The sequence below is a fragment of the Anolis sagrei genome, chromosome 11, assembly GCF_037176765.1.
Source record: "Anolis sagrei isolate rAnoSag1 chromosome 11, rAnoSag1.mat, whole genome shotgun sequence".
NCBI classification, from domain to species: Eukaryota; Metazoa; Chordata; class Lepidosauria; order Squamata; family Dactyloidae; genus Anolis; species Anolis sagrei.
Genome location: NC_090031.1, coordinates 6,057,070 through 6,079,780, shown reverse-complemented (window position 1 = coordinate 6,079,780; position 22,711 = coordinate 6,057,070). Strand labels below are relative to the sequence as shown.

Genomic DNA, 22,711 nt, shown 5'->3' with positions numbered 1-22,711 from the left:
GTGTAGAGAAAAAGTGTTCTTGCCATACATCAAGGGAACCACTGACCGCATAGGGAAGCTGATGAGGAAACACAACATACAAACTATCTACAGACCCACCAAGAAAATCCAACAAATGCTCCGTTCAGCAAAAGACAAGAGGGATCCTCTCGCTTCTGCAGGAGTCAACAGTGTACCATGCAGCTGTGGACAAGTCTACATAGGGACCACCAAACGCAGCAGCATTGCCCAACACGCGAATCAAGGGACATGAATGGCACTGCAGACTCCTTCAACCAGAGAGGTCAGCCATAGCATTGCACCTGATGAACCAACCTGGACACAGCATTTTATTTGAGAACACAGAAATGCTGGACCACTCTCACAACCACCATGTCAGGCTACACAGAGAAGCCATTGAAATCCACAAGCATGTGGACAAGCATGTGGACAATTTGCTAGAAGGTTCCAAAGCTACTCTGCGCAGGCATAGGAATAACCATATGTGCGATTCACAGTTGACCACGATGGGAAACACAGGGGCAGACCAGCATCTGGAAGGCCGCATACAATGACATGGCAGGATCGCCGTAAGTCAACAAGCAACCAGGTGAGAGCAGAACAGAGAGCATTTTGAAACCTGGCTCAAGTTTCCCATTTGAGGCAGCAATCTTGCTTTGCGTTCAAAGGCTCCAGCCATGCCTGTGTTCTTCCCCTTCCACTCATATCCCTCACAGAGTGCTTACCAATCGCGCAGAGGGCGTGCTTGAGCTCCAAGGTGAAAGTGGCCAAAGGCACGTCTTCCGAAACGGGCATGATGGCCACGGTGGAGAGGTTGCTGGCTGGGTTGCTGGCGTCCCATTTGCTGCTCGGCGTGTGCAACCCAAGTGGGTGAGCTGTTGCAAAGAAAGCGAGGCATTGTTCCCATTAAAAGTTTTAAATAAATAAGTAATAAAAATAATAAAATAAAAATAATAAAAGCACACCGGAAAATTTACTTTATTATTTACTAGCTTGGGGACCCGGCGCTGCCCGGGTTATTTGAGAAAGGAATTGTGTATCAAGGTTGGTCTTTATCAGTTATTTATATGACTCACAGTTGTCTCAGGAAGTTAGTGAAGTTACTGTGAGTCCCATTATCTGTGGTCCATCCCCCTCCAAACTGCTCCAGGATGGAGAGTTGGTCATGGGGGTTTTGTGTGCCAAGTTTGGACTTGATCGGTCATTAGATGAGTGTTGCAGAGGTCTTGGGAAGTGAGTGGAGGTACTTGAGGTCCCATCATCCATAGTCTGTACTCCCCCAAACCTCACCAGAATGTTGAGTTGGCCATGGGGGCTCTATGTTCCAAGTTTGGTCTTTATTGGTTTTTGAATGAGTGTCGCTATGGTTTCAGGAAGTGAGTGAACGTACTGCAAGTCCCATCATCCATCGTCCATCCTTCAAACAGAACCGGGATGTAGGGTGGGTCATGGGGGGTGTGTGTGCCAAGTTTGGTCTTGATCGGTCATTAGATGAGGGTTGCAGCAATCTTGGGAAGGGAGTGGAGGTACTTGAAGTCCCATCATCCATGGTCTGTCCTCCAAACTGCACCAGGGTGTAGAGTGGGTCATTGGGGCTCCGTGTGCCAAGTTTGGTCTTGATTAGTCATTGGCGAGGGTCTCAGAGGTCTCAGAAAGTGAGTGAGGTTACTGCAAGACCCATCATCCATCTCCATTTTTTCCAAATGACACCAGGACGTAAAGTGGGTCATGAGAGGTCTATGTGCCAAGTTTGGTCTTGATCAGTCATTGCATGAGGTTTGCAGAGGTATCAGAATGTGAGTGAAGGTACTGGAAGTCACATCATCCATTGTCCGCCCTCCTCCAAAACTGCAACAGGATGTAGAGTGGGTCATGGGGGCTCTGTGTGCCAAGTTTGGTTTTGATCGGACATTAGGTGAGGGTTGCAGCAGTCTTGGGGAATGGAGGTACATGAAGTCCCATCATCCATGGTCTGTCCTCCTCGAAAGTGCACCAGGATGTAGAGTGGGTCATGGGGACTCTGTGTGCCAAATTTGGTCTTGATCAGTCAGTGGTCTCAGGAAGTGAGTGAAGTGACCGCAAGTCCCATCATCCATTGACATTTTTTTCCTAACCGCACCAGGATGTAGAGTGGGTCATGCGGACTCTCTGTGTAAATTGTGGTCCTGATCCATCATTGTTGGCAGTTGTAATGGTCTTAGGAAGGGAGTGCAGGTATTGCAAGTCCCATCGTCCATGGTGCATCCTCCTCCAAACTGCACCAGGATGTAGAGTGCATCATGGAGACTCAGTGTGCCAAGTTTGGTCTTTATCGGTAATTGGATGAGGGTTGCAGTGGTCTCAGGAATTGAGCAAAGGTACTGCAAGTCCCATAATCCATGGTCCATCCCCGCCCAAACCACACCAGGACATAAGGTGGGTCATGAGAGGTCTATGTGCCAAGTTTGGTCCTGATCAGTCATTGGAAGAGGTTAACAGTGGTCTCAGAATGTGAGTGATGGTACTACAAGTCCCATCATCCATGGTTGCAGTAGGATGTCGAGTCGGTCTTGCAGGCTCTGTGTGCGAAGTGTGGTCTGTATTGGTAATTTTCTGACTCAGCCCCCTCTGGCCTTTTCCTTTCCTCTCTTTTTCATCTCGGAATCTTGGAATTGAGGCTGGCCAATCAGAGACCATATGCAAATTTCCTTCTCATGTCCCCGTTTCTGTCATGAACCCTTTTCTCCACCAGGGGCTCCTATTGAAGCTGGCCAATCAGAGACCATATGCAAATAGCGGCACAGCGGCAGCCAATCAGAACGCTGGCACATACTCCTCCCGCCACACTTTTGTCCTCCGCATACAAGTTTTGACTTTTATTATATACATAGATTTACATTATTTCAATCCCGCCCATATCAGCCCAATGACAACTCAGGGCGGCATGCGACTCAGACAAGCTTTTAAAGGCTGCCAGGGTGAGTACTTGCCTAATCACCCTGGGGAACGAGTTGCAGAGCCGAGGGGCCACCACTGAGAAGGCCCTCTCCCTCGTCTCCACAAGACACGCTTGTGGCGGAGGCGGGAGCGAGAGAAGATTGAACGGATTCATCTTTCCTTCCCCTTTCCTCCCTCCTTCCCCCTTTCCTTCTTTCTTCGTCCATCCTTCCCTTCCTCCCTTTCGTAATTCCTTCCTTCTCTCTTTCCTTTCTCCTTCCCTTCCTCCGTTTCGTCCTCCCTCCCTCCTTCCCTTCCTCCCTTTCGTAATTCCTTCCTTCTCTCTTTCCTTTCTCCTTCTCTTCCTTCCTTCCATCACCGGGCATGCGACCCCCAAGTCTGCCCAGTTAGAAAGTCCTGGCCTCTCTCTCTCTCTCCATTCTGATGTGTTTGGAGGCGAGTGAGCATACGGTTTGGCCAAATATTAGGGATCGCGGCCCGCTTTGCTTCAGAACAGGTTTCGAGACAATGAAAGCCTGGCTTGCTATGGGCAAGGGCATTGGGGAGAGGGCTGCGGAGGAAGCCTTTCGGCCAAAGCGGAGAGCACTCCATCCAAAACAGACGCACTCCATTTAATCGCTTTGGAGCAAACCGACGGTTCTGCGGCTTCGCCTGAGATACAATTTGGCCCGTTGGAACAGACGAGGATAAAAGGGAAAGAATGCGTCCAAGAATGGAACGTCCTACCTCCTTGCTGAAGGCTGCCAAGGATCTTCTCGCCCAGCAAATGGATCAGCCGAGTCACAACCTGGCAAGAAAAACAAAGCGTAATAAAGATCCAGAGCGATGATAATGAAGCTTCTTAACCCAAGATTAAAAAGGGATCTCCCCCCTCACAAAAAAACCGCTCCAGAGTCCTGCCAAGACTGATGATTGTGCTTTTTTTGCATGGCAAAGGGTTGGACTAGATGGCCCATGTGGTCTCTTCCAACTCTATTATTCTAAAGGTTTTCCCTTTGACATTAAGTCTAGTCATGCCCAACTCTGGTGGATGGTGCTCATCTCCATTTCTAAACTGAAGAGCTGGTGTTGTCCTTAGACACCTCCAAGGTCATGTGGCCAGCATAACTGCATGGAGCACTACCGATTGATCTACTCACATTTGCATGTCACATCTGCATGTCATAGTGCAGATATTTTTTTTGGGTCTTTCATGAGCAACTTGAGAAACTGCAAGTTGCTTCTGATGTTCATCTACAGTGCAGATGATACTGGGTCTGCAAGGTCGGCAGAAGCTGGGGCTAACAGCAGGAGCTCACCCCGCTCCCCAGATTCGAACCACCAATCTTTCGGTCAGCAAGTTCAGCAGCTAGGCAGTTTAACCCACTGCGCTAGATTTTTTTTTTGTCGTTTCAGGAGCAACTTGAGAAACTGCAAGTTGCTTCTGATGCTCATCTACAGTGCAGATGAACCTGGGTCTGCTAGGTCGGCAGAAGCTGGGGCTAACAGCGGGAGCTCAGCCCACTCCCCAGATTCGAACCACCGATCTTTCGGTCAGCAAGTTCAGCAGCTAAGCGGTTTAACCTACTGCGCCAGATTTTTTTTTGTCGTTTCAGGAGCAACTTGAGAAACTGCAAGTTGCTTCTGATGTTCACCTACAGTGCAGATGAACCTGGGTCTGCTAGGTCGGCAGAAGCTGGGGCTAACAGCGGGAGCTCAGCCCACTCCCCAGATTCGAACCACTGCTCTTTCGGTAGGCAAGTTCAGCAGCTAGGCGGTTTAACCCACAGCGCCACTGGAAGCGCAATGACAACAATAACAGCAATAACAACAACTATGGGTTCATCTGCACTGTAGATGAACATCAGAAGCAACTTGCACTTTCTCAAGTTGCTCTTGAAACTACCAAAAATCTGCACTATAAAACAAATGCAGTTTGACGTCGCTTTAAGTGACATCTGCTGCTTATTGGATCTATAAAAAGTTCCTTTTTCAAAGGCTCCAAACTCCCCCCCCCCCCCCTCCTAGACAGAGTAAGATTCCCAAAAGCAATTCCTGGCTTCCCAAGCTCCGTCTAGCACCCACTTCAGGTATGACAGCAATAAAAGGTGGGCGCATGTGAAACGCACACACAGAGCCTTCGCTCGGTGGCATAGTGTGTGCTTCACACGGAGAACGCGCCAGGTTTGATCCCACACATTCTGGTTAAGAGGATTCCCGGCAAGGAGACGATTCCAATAAAAGGACGCTAGGCAAGGACAGAGCCACCGTCTGACTCAACTAAAGTCATCTTTGCATGGTCTTATCCTCAGTGCATGTGTCCAAAGACTCATCATGTTGTTGTCTATATAAAATCAACTCTCGGGTTGGTGTTTGACAAGCTAAATCACTTCTGAATTGTCCCGCCCTAAGAAAATTCTAAGAAATGCTTGAGGGTCACTATATGTCAACAACAACTTGGAAGGCACCAAATCCTATCTGATCTCTAAGGACAACCCTGGTTAGTTCTTCACTGGAGGACCATCAACGAACACTAAGTAAAGAAGGCTCCATTTCAGAGGAAGAAACTAGCTAAACTGCTTGTTGTTGTTGTTGTTCATTCATTCAGTCGGTTCCGACACTTCGTGACCTCATGGACCAGCCCATGCCAGAGCTCCTTGTTGGCCGTCACCACCCCCAGCTCCTTCAAGGTCAATCCAGACACTTCAAGGATGCCATCCATCCACCTTGCCCTTGGTCAGCCCCTCTTCCTTTTTCCTTCCATTTTCCCTAGCATCATTGTCTTCTCTAAGCTTTCCTTTCTTCTCATGATGTGGCCAAAGTACTTCATTTTGGCTCTACTCTCCTTTCCTCAGGCTTTATTTCCTGAAGCATAGACTGGTTGGATCTTCTGGCGGTCCAAGGCACTCTCAGAACTTTCCTCCAGCGCCACAGTTCAAAAGCATCTTGTGCTGGTACGGCTGTACCAGGAGCTCCAACTTTATTTTCTTTCTGTTATCTGTTTGCAGTTATAGGGCAGGCCTCCTGTCCATCATAATTAAGCTTTGGTTCCACCCCTTGTTCAGGGCTCTGGGAGGGAAAGGAGCCATTTTTTGATCAGTCTCACACAAGGAAGCTAGACTATAGGACGTAGACCAGCTCTTCTAGTAGAAAAGCTTCTTTTCTCAAGACTATCCAGGGAAAAGGAAATTCCAGGGAAAAGGTCCCAAGGCTCTGGCTGAGAGCTCACAGCCTCCCAGCCTCACAGCAATCAGAGGGAAAACAGCCCTGAAGTTTCAAAGAATTCTCTGAGGGAAGACAGCACTACAGATCCACCGAACTTCAAGCCTCTGCTGGTAGGTCTACTCGATACCCAGACGCATTTGGAATCGGTAGTAGGACCCACACCGAGGTGGCATAGATAGTAAACAGCCTGGGAGAGGTTAAAAAGGTTTTTTCTACAGAGAAGGTTCAGTTAATTAAAGTCAGGTACCAGCCCATTGGATCTTCTCGCAAGAAGATCCAACCAGTCCATCCTCCAGGAAATAAAGCCCAATGCTCATTGGAGGGAAGGATACTAGAGACAAAGTGGAAGTCTTTTGGCCACATCATGAGGAGACAGGAAAGCCTGGAGAAGGGAATGATGCTGGGGAAAGTGGAAGGCAAAAGGAAGAGGGGCCGACCAAGGGCAAGATGGATGGATGGCATCCTTGAAGCGACTGGACTGACCTTGAAGGAGCTGGGGGTGGTGACGGCCGACAGGGAGCTCTGCCGTGGGCTGGTCCATGAGGTCACGAAGAGTCGGAGACGACTGAACGAATGAACAACAACAACACCAGCCCATTGAGGACTAGACTAAGAAAGCCTTGAAGTGTTGTTTGAACCATTGAAGATTTGTTGTTTGTTCCATAATAAAGACTTTGTTGTATCATTAAGGACTCTAAAGACCATCACTTCAGAAAAATCCCTGAGAACCTCTCTTTGAGGCGCCCCTGGCTTCCCGCTGGGCTTAAAGTATACGTCCTATAGAAAAGACAGCTGTCACAGGCCCAGTGCGCAACAGAACACATCTCTTTTCCTTCGCTCAGACTTCCCTATGGTCCAGCTCTCACATCCATAGGTGACTATGGGGAATACCATTGCTTTGACTATGCGGATCTTCATTGCCAGTGTGATGTCTCTACTCTTATTTATTTATTTATTTATTTGATGCATTTATTAACCGCCATTCTCAGCCCTTTAGGGCGACTCATGGCAGTGTACACACATATAAAAGACAATTTACAAAAAGGCAATTACAACAACATATAATCTACATAACAATTACAAAACTACACTAAAAATCCGCTTCGTCTCATAGTGGAATCATAACCAATCTCATATTCCTTGTTCCATTCCAGTCATTTTACCACATTGTTATAGCACTTAATTAAATGCCTTCTCGAACAGCCATGTCTTGAGGCTTTTTCGGAAGGACATGAGGGAGGGCGCCTGTCTGATGTCTGCAGGGAGAGTGTTCCACAGCCGGGGGGCCACCACCGAGAAGGCCCTCTCCCTCGTCCCCGCCAAACGTGCCTGTGAGGCAGGCAGGATTGAGAGAAGGGCCTCCCCAGACGATCTCAAGGTCCTCGTGGGCTCGTAGGCCAAGATGCGGTCCGAAAGGTATTTTGGGCCGGAACCATTTAGGGCTTTGTAGGCCAAAACCAGCACCTTAAATTGGGTCCGGTAGCAAATCGGCAGCCAATGGAGCTGGGACAACAAGGGCGTTGTATGCTCCCTGCCACCCGCTCCAGTTAGTAACATGGCTGCCGCGCGCTGAACCAGCTGAAGCTTCCGGGCCGTCTTCAAGGGCAGCCCCACGTAGAGAGCGTTGCAGTAGTCAAGGCGGGATGTGACCAGAGCGTGTACCACCGTGGCCAAGCCAGACTTCCCGAGATACGGGCGCAGCTGGCGCACGAGCCTGAGCTGTGCAAATGCTCCCCTGGTCACCGCTGACACCTGGGGATCCAGGCTCAACGATGAGTCCAGGGTCACACCCAAGCTGCGAACCTGCGCCTTCAAGGGGAGTGCGACCCCATCCAGCACAGGCTGTAACCCTATACCCCGTTCGGCCTTGCGACTGACCAGGAGTACCTCTGTCTTGTCTGGATTTAATTTCAGTTTGTTCGCCCTCATCCAGACCGTTACAGCGGCCAGGCACCGGTTCAGGACCTCGACAGCCTCCTTAGTAGCAGGTGGGAAGGAGTGACAGAGTTGGACATCATCTGCATACAGATGACACCGCACCCCGAAACTCCGGATGATCTCACCCAGCGGCTTCATGTAGATATTAAACAGCATGGGGGACAGTATGGAACCCTGTGGAACCCCACAAGTCAAAGGTTGTGGTGTAGAACAGGAGTCCCCCAATAACACCTTCTGGGTGCGGCCCTCCAGGAATGACTGGAGCCACTGCAAAGCAATGCCCCCAAGGCCCATTTCCGCAAGGCGCCCCAGAAGGATACCGTGGTCGACGGTATCGAAGGCCGCTGAGAGGTCCAGGAGCACCAACAGGGACACACTCCCCCTGTCTAGCTCCCGGCGCAGATCATCCACTAAGGCGACCAAGACCGTCTCGGTACCATGTCCCGGTCTGAAACCAGACTGTGCCGGATCCAGATAATCCGTGTCTCTCAAGAATACCTGGAGTTGTGAGGCCACCACGCTTTCCATGACTTTGCCCAAAAAGGGGAGATTGGAAACAGGCCGAAAGTTGTCCAATTTAGTGGGGTCCAGTGATGGTTTCTTCAACAGCGGCTTTATAATAGCCTGTTTTAGGCTCGCTGGAATCTTACCTTCCCGAAGGGAGGCATTCACCACCACTGTTACCCACTCAGCCAATCCCCCTCTGGCCTCCCTTAGAAGCCAGGATGGGCAGGGGTCTAGGATGGACGTGGTGGGCCTCATTCCTCCAAGCATCTTGTCCACATCCTATTTTATTGAGATTGGTCCTTGCTCTCCTCCCAAGAAGTAAGCATCTCCTGATTTCCTGGCGGCAGTCTGCATCTGCAGTAATCTTTGCACCTAGAAATACAAAGTCTGTCACGGCCTCCACGTTTTCTCCCTCTATTTCCCAGTTGTCAATCAGTCTTGTTGCCACAATCTTGGTTTTTTTAATGTTTATCTGCAACCCAGCATTTGCGCTTTCTTCTTTCACCTTGATTCGAAGGCTCCTCAGCTCCTCACTTTCGGACATCAAAGTGATATCATCTGCATATCTAAGGTTGTTAATGTTTCTTCCAGCAATTTTCACCCCAGCCTTGCATTCCTCAAGCTCTGCACATCGCATGATGTGTTCTGCATACAAGTTGAATAGGTAGGGGGAGAGTAGACAACCCTGCCGTACGCCTTTCCCAATCTTGAACCAGTCTGTTGTTCCATGATCAGTTCTTACTGTTGCTACCTGGTCCTTATACAGATTCCTCAGGAGAGAGACAAGGTGGCTTGGTATGCCCATCCCACCAAGAACTTGCCACCATTTATGATGATCCACACAGTCAAAGGCTTTAGAATAGTCAATAAAACAGAAATAGATGTTTTTTCTGAAACTCCCTGCCTTTCTCCATTCTCCAGCATCCGGATATTGGCACTTTGGTCTCTCGTTCCTCTGCCTTTCCTAAACCCAGCTTGACCATCTGGCCACTTTCTCTCCATACTGAATATTCGTGTCATGTTTGGTCCAAATCCATCATTGTTTGAGTCCACAGTGCTCTCTGGATGTAGGTGAACTACAACTCCAAAACCCAAGGTCAATGCCCACCAGACCCTTCCAGTATTTTCTGTTGGCCATGGGAATTCTGTGTGCCAACTTTGGTTCAATTCTATCATATACACACACACACACACACACACACACACATACATACACTAGCCGTCCTCTGCCATGCATTGCTGTGGCGCACATGGGGGTTCTGTGTGGGAGGTTTGGCCCAGTTCTATCATTGGTGGGGTTCAGAATGCTCTTTGATTGGAGGTGAACTATAAATCCAAGCAACTACAACCCCCAAATGTCAAGGTCTATTTTCCCCCAAACTCCACCCAGTGTTCACATTTGGGCATATTGAGTATTCGTGCCAAGTTTGGTCCAGATACATAACTGTTGAGTCCACTGGATGTAGGTGAACTACAACTCCCAAACTCAAGGTCAATGCCCACTGAAATGTGGGGACATGAGAGAAGCCTCCCGCAAGGATGGTAAAATCATCATTCAGGTGTCCCCTAGGCAACGTCCTTGCAGACGGCCAATTCTTTCACACCAGGAGTGACTTGCAGTTTCTCAAAGAAAGAAATTCCATTCTTTAAAACTCAACACAACAAAGGTGGAGGGGCACAGCACTTATGGAGTTCCTATCATACGTTTGGTAAGCCTTTCCATTCCTATAATGGAGACACAATACAAAAAGAGTCCCAGATCTACGTATCTCTTTTTAGGTGACTTTAAAGCCCTCCAACTCTTCCGAAGCAGCTCTTTACTTCAATAGGTTCCTCTTTGGCAACATCCAAAGAGCTCGAGTTGAATGCAAGCCTCTATTTATTGGCATCGCCAAAGAATAGGTATAGAAACATTCCTCTTTTTTCCCTTTTCTCTATGTGTAGAACAAAAGGACTGTGTGGCTTTTTTTTCCTCCCGGGAGGAGCGCTCAGCGTGCTTCAAGCCTCCCAAGGAAATCGCGTGCCGCGTGCCTCGCGCGCACATCCGAAATGATGTTCCTTGTGCGTTGCTATGGCAGCGGTGGAGTGACTCACGCATCCCGCTGCATCCGTGCGCCGGCTCGCCCCAAGTGGCTTGGGAGGGAGCCGTCATGTGAAGGAGCGCAGCTTCGGGTGGTGAGCTGCAAACCCACATATATGTCCGCCTCTTGCTGTGTTCATGGCCGAAAGGGCAAAGCCAGGAGCTGTGTTTGTGTATGTGCCACTCAGTCACCTCTATAGGGTTTTCTGAGGCAGAGGTGGCTTCCTCCAAAATGTTCCTTGGTGTCCTGTTGGCCATGAATTTTGAGTCGCCCCTTCTGGGAAGTTTGAGGTTTTTCCTAACCCGGCGGGTCGGAAAAATCCAAATTTTGGAGGCGGTTTGGCCAGTCCCTTCCTCCAAAATAGGACTAATGGCACATAGTATTCATTGGCAGTTTCCTTTCCAGGTACCGACTAGAGTTGACCCAGCTTAGGTTCCAAAATGAGATACCTAGTTGACTTATGGAAACTCCATGAATTTCTTAGGCAGTGAAGCACCCGAGATTTTTTTTTTATCGTGTCAGGGGCAACCAGACAATTGTATTACATTTCGAACAGAACAAAACAAACAAACAAACAGACAAAGCACAAAATTTGCAAGTTTGGTAGTTGATTAAATGTCCTTTCACCAGTATCTGGCCACTTGGAGTGCCTCTGGTGTTACTATAAGAAGGTCCTCCATGGTGCATGTGGCAGGGCTCAGGTTGCATTGCAGCAGGTGGCCTGTAGTTTGCCCTTCTCCACACTCGCATGTCGTGGATTCCACTTTGTGGCCCCATTTCTTAAGATTGGCTCTGCATCTCGTGGTGCCGGAGCGCAGTCTGTTCAGCACCTTCCAAGTTGCCCAGTTTTCTGTGTGCCCAGGGAGGAGTCTCTCATTTGGTATCAGCCATTGATTGAGGTTCTGGGTTTGAGCCTGCCACTTTTGGACTCTCGCTTGCTGGGGTGTTCCACCAAGTGTCTCTGTAGATCTTAGAAAACTATTTCTTGATTTAAGTTGTTGACGTGCTGGCTGATACCCAAACAGGAGATGAGCTGGAGATGTCACTGCCTTGATCCTTTCACTATTGGCTGCTACTTCCCGGCGGATGTCAGGTGGTGCAATACCGGCTAAACAGTGTAATTTCTCCAGTGGTATAGGGTGTGGACACTCCGTGATAATGGAGCATGTCTCATTAAGAGCCACATCCACTGTTTTAGCATGGGGAGGTATTGATTATGTCATTTGGGAGTTGTAGTTGCTGGGATTTATAGTTCACCTACAATCAAAGGGCATTCTAAACTCCACTAATGTTGGAATTGACCCAATCTTGGAACACAAAACTCCCATGACCAACAGAAAATACTGGAAGGGTTTGGTGGACATTGACCTTGAGTTTTGGAGTTGTAGTTCACCTACATCCAAAAAGCACAGTGGACTCTAACAATGATAGATCTGGACCAAACTTGGCATGAATACTCAATATGCCCAAATGTGAACACTGGTGGAGCTTGAGGTAAACAGACCTTGACATTTGGGAGTTGTAGTTGCTGGGATTTATAGTTCACCTACAATCAAAGAACATTCTGAATTCCACCAATGACGAAATTGGGCCAAACTTCCCACACAGAACCCCGATTGCTTGAAGGGACTCTTAAAAAACACAAGAGTTTCCAGCCACCCCAACCTCTCTCTCTCTTGCTCTTCTGCCGCCTCCGTAGCTGAACACTTGTCAGCATACAAAGGTCACAACTGACACATCAAAGGTTCTTGCCAAATTCACGTGCCTTTCTCACAATCTAAGATTATGAAGGTGGGAGGAGAACGGTTCCCCCGTCTATTAAATGCCGGGTAGGCGGGGATGACGCGGAATCGAACGAAGATCTCGTTCTGTGGCTCCATTTCCATACGAAGACAACAACAGGAATACACAGATGGAGCTTCCGTCTAAATATAGAGGAGCCGAAGAGGCTTCAAAACACACACGCGGGGTTCCAAGTTAATAATCGTCGGAGGTTCGATCGGAAGGGGGAAAATGGCATCAAATAGCCAGAAAGTGGGCAATTCGCAGGCAAAAGAAGCAGTCTCTCTTAAGTCTTCTCCAAGCAGGTTGGATTATATATATATATATATGGCATTATTATGCTGCCCTTCTCACCCCAAAGAGGACTCAGAGCGGCTTGCAAGAGAGAGAGAGAGAGAGAGAGAGAGAGAGATACACTAGCTGTCCCCTGCCACGCGTTGCTGTGGCGCACATGGGGGTTCTGTGTGGGAGGTTTGGCCCAATTCTATCATTGGTGGGGTTCAGAATGCTCTCTGATTGTAGGTGAACTATACATCCCAGCAACTACAACTCCCAAATGTCAAGATTCTATTTTTCCCAAACTCCACCAGTGTTCACATTTGGGCATATTAAGTATCCGTGTAGAGTTTGGTCCAGATCCATCATTGTCTGAGTGCACAGTGATCTCTGGATGTAGGTGAACTACAACTCCAAAACCAAAGGACACTGCCCACCAAACCCTTCCAGTATTTTCTGTTGGTCATGGGAGAACTGTGTGCCAAGTTTGGTTCAATTCTCTTTGTGCTCTTTCAGTGCTCTTTGATTGTAGGTGAACTATAAATTCCAGCAACTACAACTCCCAAATGACAAAATCAATTTTTTCGAGTGAAGGACATACATTGAGTTGTTAGGTGTCTTGTGTCCAAATTTGGTGTCAATTTGTCCAGTGGTTTTTGAGTTCTGTTAATCCCACAAACTAACATTACACACATATATATATATACACACACACATACACACACACTACACACACACATATGTATGTCCTTCACTCAAAAAAACTGATTTTTGTCATTTGGGAGTTGCAGTTGCTGGGATTTATAGTTCACCTACAATCAAAGAGCATTCTGAATTCCACCAACGATGGAATTGAACCAAACTTGGCACACAGCTCTCCCATGACCAACAGAAAATACAGGAAGAGTTTCGTGGGCAGTGTCCTTTGGTTTTGGAGTTGTAGTTCACCTACATCCAGAGATCACTGTGGACTCAAACAATGATGGATCTGGACCAAACTCTACATGAATACTCAATATGCCCAAATGTGAACACTGGTGGAGTTTGGGGAAAAAAGAATCTTGACATTTGGGAGTTGTAGTTGCTGGGATTTATAATTCACCTACAATCACAGAGCATTCTGAACCCCACCAACAATAGAACTGGACAAAACCTCCCACACAGAACCCCCATGTGGGCCACAGCAACATGTGGCAGGGGACAGCTAGTATTACATATAAAATCTATATAAATAAAAATGTAATGTTCGTTTGTGGGATTAGCATAACTCAAAAACCACTGGGCAAATTGGCACCAAATTTGAATACAATACACCTATCAGGCCAACGAGTGACCACCACTCAGAAAAACACAGCAGAAGAGACTTTAAAAGCCAAAAAATAAAAAAATACATTACAACGCATGCGCAGAACCACACATATACACACACACACAAAACACATATACACAGACTGGGCCACAGCAACATGTGGCAGGGGACAGCTAGTAAAATATATAATTATAATACCATATTATTAGTATTATTATTAGCATTGTATTGTATTACATTATATAATATTATTAGCATAACACAGGAGACAAGAAGGAACTGTCTTCCTGGGACCCCTCTCTTCACTCTGGTCTCAGATATAGCTCTATCATCCTCTGGTTGGGGATGATGGGTGAGGTCAACACATATGAAGATGCCTGATTTTTGAAGGGTATTGTACAGGCCCACATTGCCATTCTTCTTTATTGCTATATCCATATACGTGCATAAGTGTATGTGTGTGTGTATAAATGCATATAGGAGCCTCTAGTGGCACAGCGAGTTAAACCGCTGAGCTGCTGAACTTGCTAACCAAAAGGTTAGTGGTTCGAATCCAGGCAGCAGGGTGAGCTCCCGCTGTTAGCCCCAGCTCCTGCCAACCTAGCAGTTCAAAAACATGCAAATGTGAGTAGATCAATAGGTACTGCTTCAGCGGGAAGGTAACGGTGCTCCATGCAGTCATGCTGGCCATATGACCTTGGAGGTGTCTATAGACAATGCCGGCTCTTCGGCTTAGAGCACCAACCCCCAGAGTCGGGTATGACTAGACTTAATGTCGGGGATACCTTTACCTTTGTTATATATAACACATATATACATAATTATTGGGTTGCTGTATGTTTTCTGGGCTGTATGGCTATGTTAAAGAAGCATTCTCTCCTGACGTTTTACGTACATCTATGGCAGGCATCCTCAGAGGTTGTGAGGTCTCTGTTGACAGAGAGAAAGAGAGGGAAAAGAAAAAAGAGAAAGGTACGAGGGGAGGAATGAAAGAGACAGAAGGGATGAAGGAAGAAAGGGGAGAGAGGAAAAGAAGGGAAAAAGGAAGAAGGAAGAGAAAAGAAGGAAGGGAAGGAACGGAAAGGAAAGAAGGAAAGGAAAGGAAAGGAAAGGAAAGGAAAGGAAAGGAAAGAAGGAAAGGAAAGGAAAGGAAAGGAAAGGAAAGGTAAGAAGGAAAACAGGAAGGAAAGAAGGAAGGAAAGAAGGAAGGAAGGAGGGAAGGAAGGAAGGAAGGAAGGAAGGAAGGGGAGAGAGGAAAAGAAGGGAAGAAGAAAGGAGGAAGAGAAAAGAAGGAAGGAAAGGAAAGGAAAGGAAAGAAGGGAAACAGGAAGGAAAGAAGGAAAGAAGGAAGGAAGGAGGGAAGGAAGGAAGGGAAAGAAGGAAGAAGAAAAGAAAGAAAGAAAGAAAGAAAGAAAGAAAGAAAGAAAGAAAGAAAGGGAAGGAAGGTGCATGAGGGACAGCAAGGGAACAAAGGAAGAAAGGAGAGGGGGTGAAGCTATATGAGGGAAGCAGAGGAAGAAGGAAAGAGCCACAAAGACAGCTTGCCGAAAGAGAGTTATTATGGAGAGATTGTGAGGTAGGGCCTCTCAGAGCTGGAGAAGGGAGAAAGCAAGTGGGCCGGGCCTTTTTCCAACTACTAGGCAATGCCAGGTATATATACTACCGGTATTTAAAAACAAAACAATTCGGATATCATGTCTCCTCTTTACCTGTGGGAACTTGCGCTTGATGGAGGTCAACGCTCCTTCGGGAAGCTTGGCCAGCTCTGAATCGCGGACGGCATGTACCGACGTGGCTCTAGGCTGATGAGTCAAAGCTTCAACCTGAGAGAGAGGGAAGAAGGAAGAAGAAACACTGCTGAGAAGCCGCCATCAGAGAATCACAGAGTTGGAAGAGACCTCATGGACCATCCAGCCCAACCCCATTCTGTCACGAAGCAGGAAAATTGCATTTAAAGCACCCCCCGACAGATGGCCATCCAGCCTGTTTCAAGGCCTCCAAAGAAGGAGCCTCCACCACACTCCGGGGCAGAGAGTTCCGCTGCTGAACAGCTCTCACAATTAGTGATTTCTGATGGTCTTTGGTGACCCCTCTGACACCTCCTCGCAATCCCCCCAGGGATCCCGACCCCCAGGTTGAGAAATGCTGCTCCATAGTTTCAAAGTTTCTCCTCTATGTTTAAGAGCTTCAACCAAAGTAGATAGGAACACAGAAATAATGCTTTTTCACACTTTTTGGGCTTTTGAACATTCCCCAAAGCTTGAGAAACGGCAAGTTGAATGAATGGAGGACTAGTTGGACAGGCCTTTGGATGGGGAATGGCCTCTGCTGTTACATGCCCCTGATATTTATGAGTTGAATTAACGGGATTGTTTAGAGGAGGCGATAATATCTTTACCTCCTGGAGCGTAAAATAGGATTCAGTGCCTCCCAGTGCTGGCTGGGTGCAGCGTTTGCTAATTTAATTTCATCTTCTGGACAATATATCACCGGCTTCTGGACAGAGCAACGCTGCAGCGGAACTGCCTTTGAAGCCTTTTGTTGTGCTGCAGAGTCTGCTGAAAAGAAGGACGCCAGCAGACTAAAACATAGGCTTTTAAGATTTCGCCAGCCAGAGTAGAAAAGTTCGGCTCTCGTCACTGGTTTCAATTAAAAAAACGAAATTGTAATGTGATGATTCAGAGCAGGTATGAGGGGCATTTATTAAAAATGTCTCCTGACCTACTTCTATTTATCACAGGATGCTGAGACTGCACATGTGTCATGATATAAGGCTCTATAGGCTACATGCCAATTTCCAACTCTGAACTGACCACGGTCTTGATGTGACAGGTGCTGAAGTGGTGTGAGGTTTGAGAATGGACCCAATGGAATACAGAGCAGTCCTCAAGTTCCTTTACTCGAAAGTCTGCACACCACAGGAGACATTCGATGAGATGAAAGAGGTTCATGGTGAGGATTCCCATCATATGATGGAGTCAAGAATTGGCATTGTCAATCCCAATGTGGTCGGACATTGGTGCAAACAGCTCCAATTCCAGGGTGACCCCACTCTGCTATTGAGGAACACACCATCCAGCAAGTGGAGGTCGCCATTTTGGAAAATTGCCGCATAACCATTTATCCCCAGAGTATATTTCCCCACCTGTATGAAGGTCTATATTTATGACCTCGTTCCTTTATGGGTTTCTCCCCCACAAACAATCTGCTTCATTCCTATTTCAACCTGATTTTAGTAGTTTTAGTATCTTAGTTTTTATTTTGCACATGCGACCCGCTCATTGTTATGTTATGTTATATTATATTATATTATATTATATTATTGTGTATGATTTTGCTTTATCGTTTTTGTACACATATGTTGTATGTATTTTACTGTGTTGTTATTGTGTTTTGGTTTTACTTTATTGTAATATGCTGTTGGGCTTGGCCGCATGTAAGCTGCCCTGAGTCCCCATTGGGGAGATGGTGGCGGGGTATTAAATAAAGATTATTATTATTATTATTATTATTATTATTATTATTATTCACTACCTAGCCCAAAATGTCAAGATGAGTGTGGGGTCTGTGGAAAAAATCACCCAAGACCATCTTCCCATGCATAAGGTATCTACTCGCTGGGTCCCCCGGCTGCTCACACCTTTCCAGAAGCAGGAAAGAGTCAAATGTTCTCAGGCTCTCTTGACAACGATGTGCCATGGAAACCAAGAGGACTTTCTCTACACACTGAACACACAGGATGAAAGCTGGGTCCATCACTGTGATCCTGAGATTCAAGTCCAGTCAATGCAATGGAAGCATCCTGACTCACCACCTCCAAAGAAGGCACGTGCCCAACTCTCAGCAAGCAAGGTCATGCTCACAGTATTTTGGATGGATTTCCTAGCACAGGGGACCATGATCACTGGGGCAGACTAGGCTTCACTGCTGCAGACATTGCAGGAGGCCATCCAAACCAAGACAACGTGGCATGCTCACCAAAGGTGTCTGCCTTCTGCAAGACAAGACATCCGTTGACAGCTCCCATGTTGACAAAATGGAAGAAGCATGATCCTCTGGCTTTGTAATTCAACCACATCCCCATTCTTCACCCGACCTCGCGCCATCGGACTTCCACCTCTTTCCGACAATGAAGTTATTTTGGAAGGACAAGCCTTTTTCAGAGGATGAGACTCTGATTTCCTGTCACAACGTAGTTTTTGGAGTAATCTGTCGTCTTCTACAAGTGAGATGTTTACAGTGGCTTCAAAAGATGGGAGAAGTGTGTGTTCCAAGGTGGGACCCATAGACAGAAGTTGCTTTGGTCTTGGTCCACAGGAAGTGGGTCAGGGGACATCTTTAATGAACGCCCCTTATAACACCACCGTCAGCAAAGGCAAGTTTTCTTTCCTAATTAAAAAAAGATCAGGGGTGCTAATGAAAACTCTAAATCTCCTCCACTAGGGAATATAAGCAAAGTGTCACGTTGCAGAGTTGTTGCGATGGAAGGCATTACAAAGATTTTAAAAAACATGCCTCTGGGACATCAAGGAATTTATTGATCTCTCTCGATAAATGTCAAAGTATACACGTTTGTCTGCCTGTCTGTACCACAAAAGCTGTTGCTAGGTGAAAGACTGGCTGCTGCGAGGTGGAGTAGCCCTCTGCAATGTGACTGAGAAAGAAAGAGGACATGTGTATGAGGGGAAGGGAGGGAGGGAGGGAGGAAGGAGACACAAAGAGACATCTTGCCATGGGGGCAATGTGAAGTAGGCCTTCTCAAAGCTGGAGAAGGGAGAAAGCAGGCCTTCTCAGAGCTGTACAAGGGAGAACGTAGATCTTCTCAGACCTGAACAAGGGAGAAAGCAGGTTTTCTCAGAGGTGGAGAAGTGAGAAAATAGGTCTCGGAGCTAGAGAAAGCAGGCTTTCTCAGAGCTGATAAGAGAAAGTAGGCCTTCTCAGAGATGGAGAAGGGGAATGTAGGCCTTCTCAGAGCTTTACATGGGAGAAATAGGTCTTCTCAGACCCGAACAAGGGAGAAAGCAGGTCTTCTCAGAGGTGGAGAAGGGAGAAAATAGGTCTCGGAGCTGGAAGAAAGCAGACCTTCTCAGAGCTGATAAGAGAAATTAGGCCTTCTCAGAGATGGAGAAGGGGAATGTAGGCCTTCTCAGCACTGATAAGAGAAAGTTGGCCTTCTCAGAGCTGTACATGGGATAAAGTAGATATTCTCAGACCCGAACAAGGGAGAAAGCAGGTCTTCTCAGAATTGGAGAAGGGAGAAAATAGGTCTCGGAGCTGGAAGAAAGCAGAGCTTCTCAGAGCTGATAAGAGAAAGTACGCCTTCTCAGAGATGGAGAAGGGGAATGTAAGCCTTCTCAGAACTGATAAGAGAAAGTAGGCCTTCTCAGAGCTGGAGAAGAGAGAAAGCAGGCCATCTCAGAGCTGTACAAGGGAGAAAGCAGGTCTTCTCAGAACTGGAGAAAATAGGTCTCAGAGCTGGAGAAAGCAGGCTTTCTCAGAGCTGATAAGAGAAAGTAGGCATTCTCAGAGATGGAGAAGGGGAATGTAGGCCTTCTCAGAACTGACAAGAGAAAGTTGACCTCAGAGCTGGAGAAGGGAGAAAGCAGGCCTTCTCAGAGCTGGAGAAGGGAGAAAGCAAGCTTTCTCAGAACCGAAAGAGAAAGTACGCCTTTTCAAAGCTGGAGAAGAAAGCAGACCTTCTGAGCTGGAAAAGGGAGAAAGTAGGCCTTCTCAGAGCAGTTAAGAAAAAGTAGACCTCAGAATTGGAGAAAGGAGAAAGCAGGTATTCTTAGAGCTGGAGAAGGTAAAAAGCAAGCCTTCTCAGAGCTAATAAGAGAAAGTAGAACTCAGAGTTGGAGAAGAGAGAAAGCAGACCTCCTCAGAGCTGGAGAAGGGAGAAAGCAGGTCTTCTCAGAGCTGGAGAAGGAAGAAAGCAGGTAGGCAGAGGTTATGAGTTAACACATGTATTCCATAGCCTAACTTTTCAAGGAAAGAGCACTCAGATTTGTCCATGACATTACTCTGGGCTTACTCCTGAGTGGAAGAAAAGCCAAAACACCCGCAATGAATGACAAAAGAACCTTAGCCTCTCCTTTGTTCTGCGAGTAATTGAATGAGCCGGTCATTGTAGATATAAAACTTGTTCACCCGTGGCCCGACTGAAACTGACAAGGGGAGCTAAGGACAGAGCCGTAAATTGCACAAAGCACTTCCTGCGGATTCCTCCGAGAGATCGTTTCTGCAGCATCAGGAGCGTTTGAAGGACCAACGGGACCCGATGAAGAATGAGCCGAAGGTGAGAGGAAAAGAGGTGAGCCAAGGAGGTCTTTCACACAGAGATTTTGCTCAACCCCCTTTTGAGAAAAGCAGACTAAAAGCATGACTTTTCAGGCCGTAGAAACCAGAGGCAGCGACAAACAAACAAGCAAACAAACAAAAACCAGGGCAAAACATTAACAATGTCTTCCAGGATATTTTCAATATTTTCTCATCATAAATAGAGTTAAACATCTCTTATCGTTGAGATCGAAAAACACTCCAAAATGGTCCACTGTGATTGTGTTGATTGTAATGTTATATTGTTATTGTATTCATATGTTTTTATGTAATTATGATACTGTTGCTTGTTGCTTATGTTTTTGGTTTTATTTTGCTGTAATATGTTGTCTAGGCTTGGCCTCATGTAAGCTGCCCCGAGTCCCCATTGGGGAGATGGTGGCGGAGTATAAATAAAGTTTGTTGTTGTTGTTGTTGTTATTATTATTATTATTCACCTGCGATCTAAGAGCACTGAGAGCTCCACCAACAATGGACCTGGAACTAACTTGGCACACAGAACCCCTATGACCAACAAAAACAAACTGGAGGTCTTTGGAGGGATTTTGAGGAGTTGTAGTTCACCTACATCCAAAACACACAGTGAACCCAAACAATGATGGATCTGGACCAAACTTGGTATGCATACCCGATATGCTCAAATTTGAATACTGGTGGGTTTTGAGGGGAATTGGCTTGGACATTTTGAAGTTGTAGATACTGGGATGTATAGTTCACCTGCAATCAAGGAGCACTCTGAAATCCACCAAAGATAGAACTGGATCAAACTTGGCACACAGAACCCCTATAATCATAAAAAAATACTAGAGGTCTTTGGAGAAAACTCACCTTGATTTGAGGGAGTTGTAGTTCACCAGCACCCAGAGGGTATTTACTGGGATGTATAGTTCACCTGCAATCTAAGAGCACTCTGAACTTCACCAACAGTGGACCGGGAACTAACTTGGCCCAGGACATATTTGGCGTAGTCATCAAGATTTCTGACAGTGAAGACATAGTACTGATGACAGAAACTGAGTTCCCTTTATTATGGAATCCCTAGTTTAGGCCAACTTGCCAAACCCAAGCCAGGAAGAGAACCTTTCCTCCATAAAGTTCCAATTTCCTTACCACGCCAATGAGATCCCCGCGGCCGTATTCGCCTGTCAGTTGCTTCTTGCCGTCGTCCATCCGGATGACGGAGCGGAGCCGCCCGTTCAGCACGATGTAAGTGCAGTCGGAGTTGTCCCCTTGCCTGAGAAAAACAATCCGGTTTTTGAAAAGAGAAGGAAATTACTGTATATACTCGAGTATAAGCCTAGTTTTTCAGCCGTTTTTATAGGCTGAAAAAGTTCATCTCAGCTTATACTCGGGTCAACGTTATTTAATATTTTACTCTGTTATTATTTTTATTACATGTATCATTTTACTCTATTATTATTATTGCATTTATTATTTTACTCAATTATTATTATTACATTATTATTTTACTTGATTATTATTATTACATGTATTATTTGACTATTTATTATTGTTATTATTACATTTATTATTTTACTCTATTATTACAGTTATTATTACGTTTCCATAATATTACTCTATTATTATCATTATCATTATTATTATTATTACACTATTATTACACATTGCTGTGGCCCTCAGAAAACAGAGGATTTGCAGACATGAAGCAATCTGGGCTAGGGAACTCGTCCCCCCAACGGTTTCCTGTTGGCTAGTAGAAGCCAGGCTGTTAAGGTGCAAGTTGGGGTGAAAGGGGGGATGTGGAGCAGAGTGGGAGAGTTGCTGGCCTTCTCATGACTTGCATCTTCTCTTGACCCAACCGGGGGGGGGGGGGGGTGTGCAGGCGCTCCTGCAGTCAGGCTTGCCTTGCAATCCTCTGGTCTTGGGGGAAGAGTTGCCTGGTAGCCACGTGGGCCTCATGGAGCTGCTGCGGTGGCTCCAGCTGCTGCCGGGGCTTGCCTCGCCAAGCCCCCGCCCCTCCGTTGGGCCAGGCCTTCTCCTTCCTTCCCTCTTTCCTTTCCTCAACCCCTCCCTTCCCCAAAAGAAAAAGGACTCTGCCTTCCTGCATGGAAAGGGACTCCATGGCGAGGTTTCTCTTCCCTCACAATGGTTGGTGTTTCATTCCTCTCGCGCAACAGGGAGAGGGGCTTTTGCGCATGCTCTGTAAGGCATTTTTCTTTTTGGGGAGTTTTAAGTTATTTCCCCTTCATTTTTATGGGTTTTTTTTTGTTTGAAAGGCATAGATTGGATTAGAATGTGTTTTGCTGCCAAATTTGGTGTTAATTCATCCAGTAGTTTTTGAGTTCTGTTAATCCCACAAACAAACATTACATTTTTATTT

The 22,711-nt window shown here is 46.6% G+C and overlaps 1 protein-coding gene across 2 annotated transcripts in view; it reads right to left on the bottom strand.

Annotated features, from left to right (window-relative positions):
- Positions 1-22,711, bottom strand: part of PNPLA7 (patatin like phospholipase domain containing 7) — an 88,004-nt gene that overhangs the window by 40,967 nt on the left and 24,326 nt on the right. For both annotated transcript variants that reach the window (XM_060757436.2, XM_060757437.2), the window contains exons 18-21: positions 21,481-21,604; positions 15,744-15,857; positions 3,664-3,724; positions 726-875 (exon numbers count right to left, since the gene is read on the bottom strand). In XM_060757436.2, the coding sequence (XP_060613419.2) occupies positions 726-875; positions 3,664-3,724; positions 15,744-15,857; positions 21,481-21,604 (449 nt within the window). The remainder of the gene's footprint in view (positions 1-725; positions 876-3,663; positions 3,725-15,743; positions 15,858-21,480; positions 21,605-22,711) is intronic.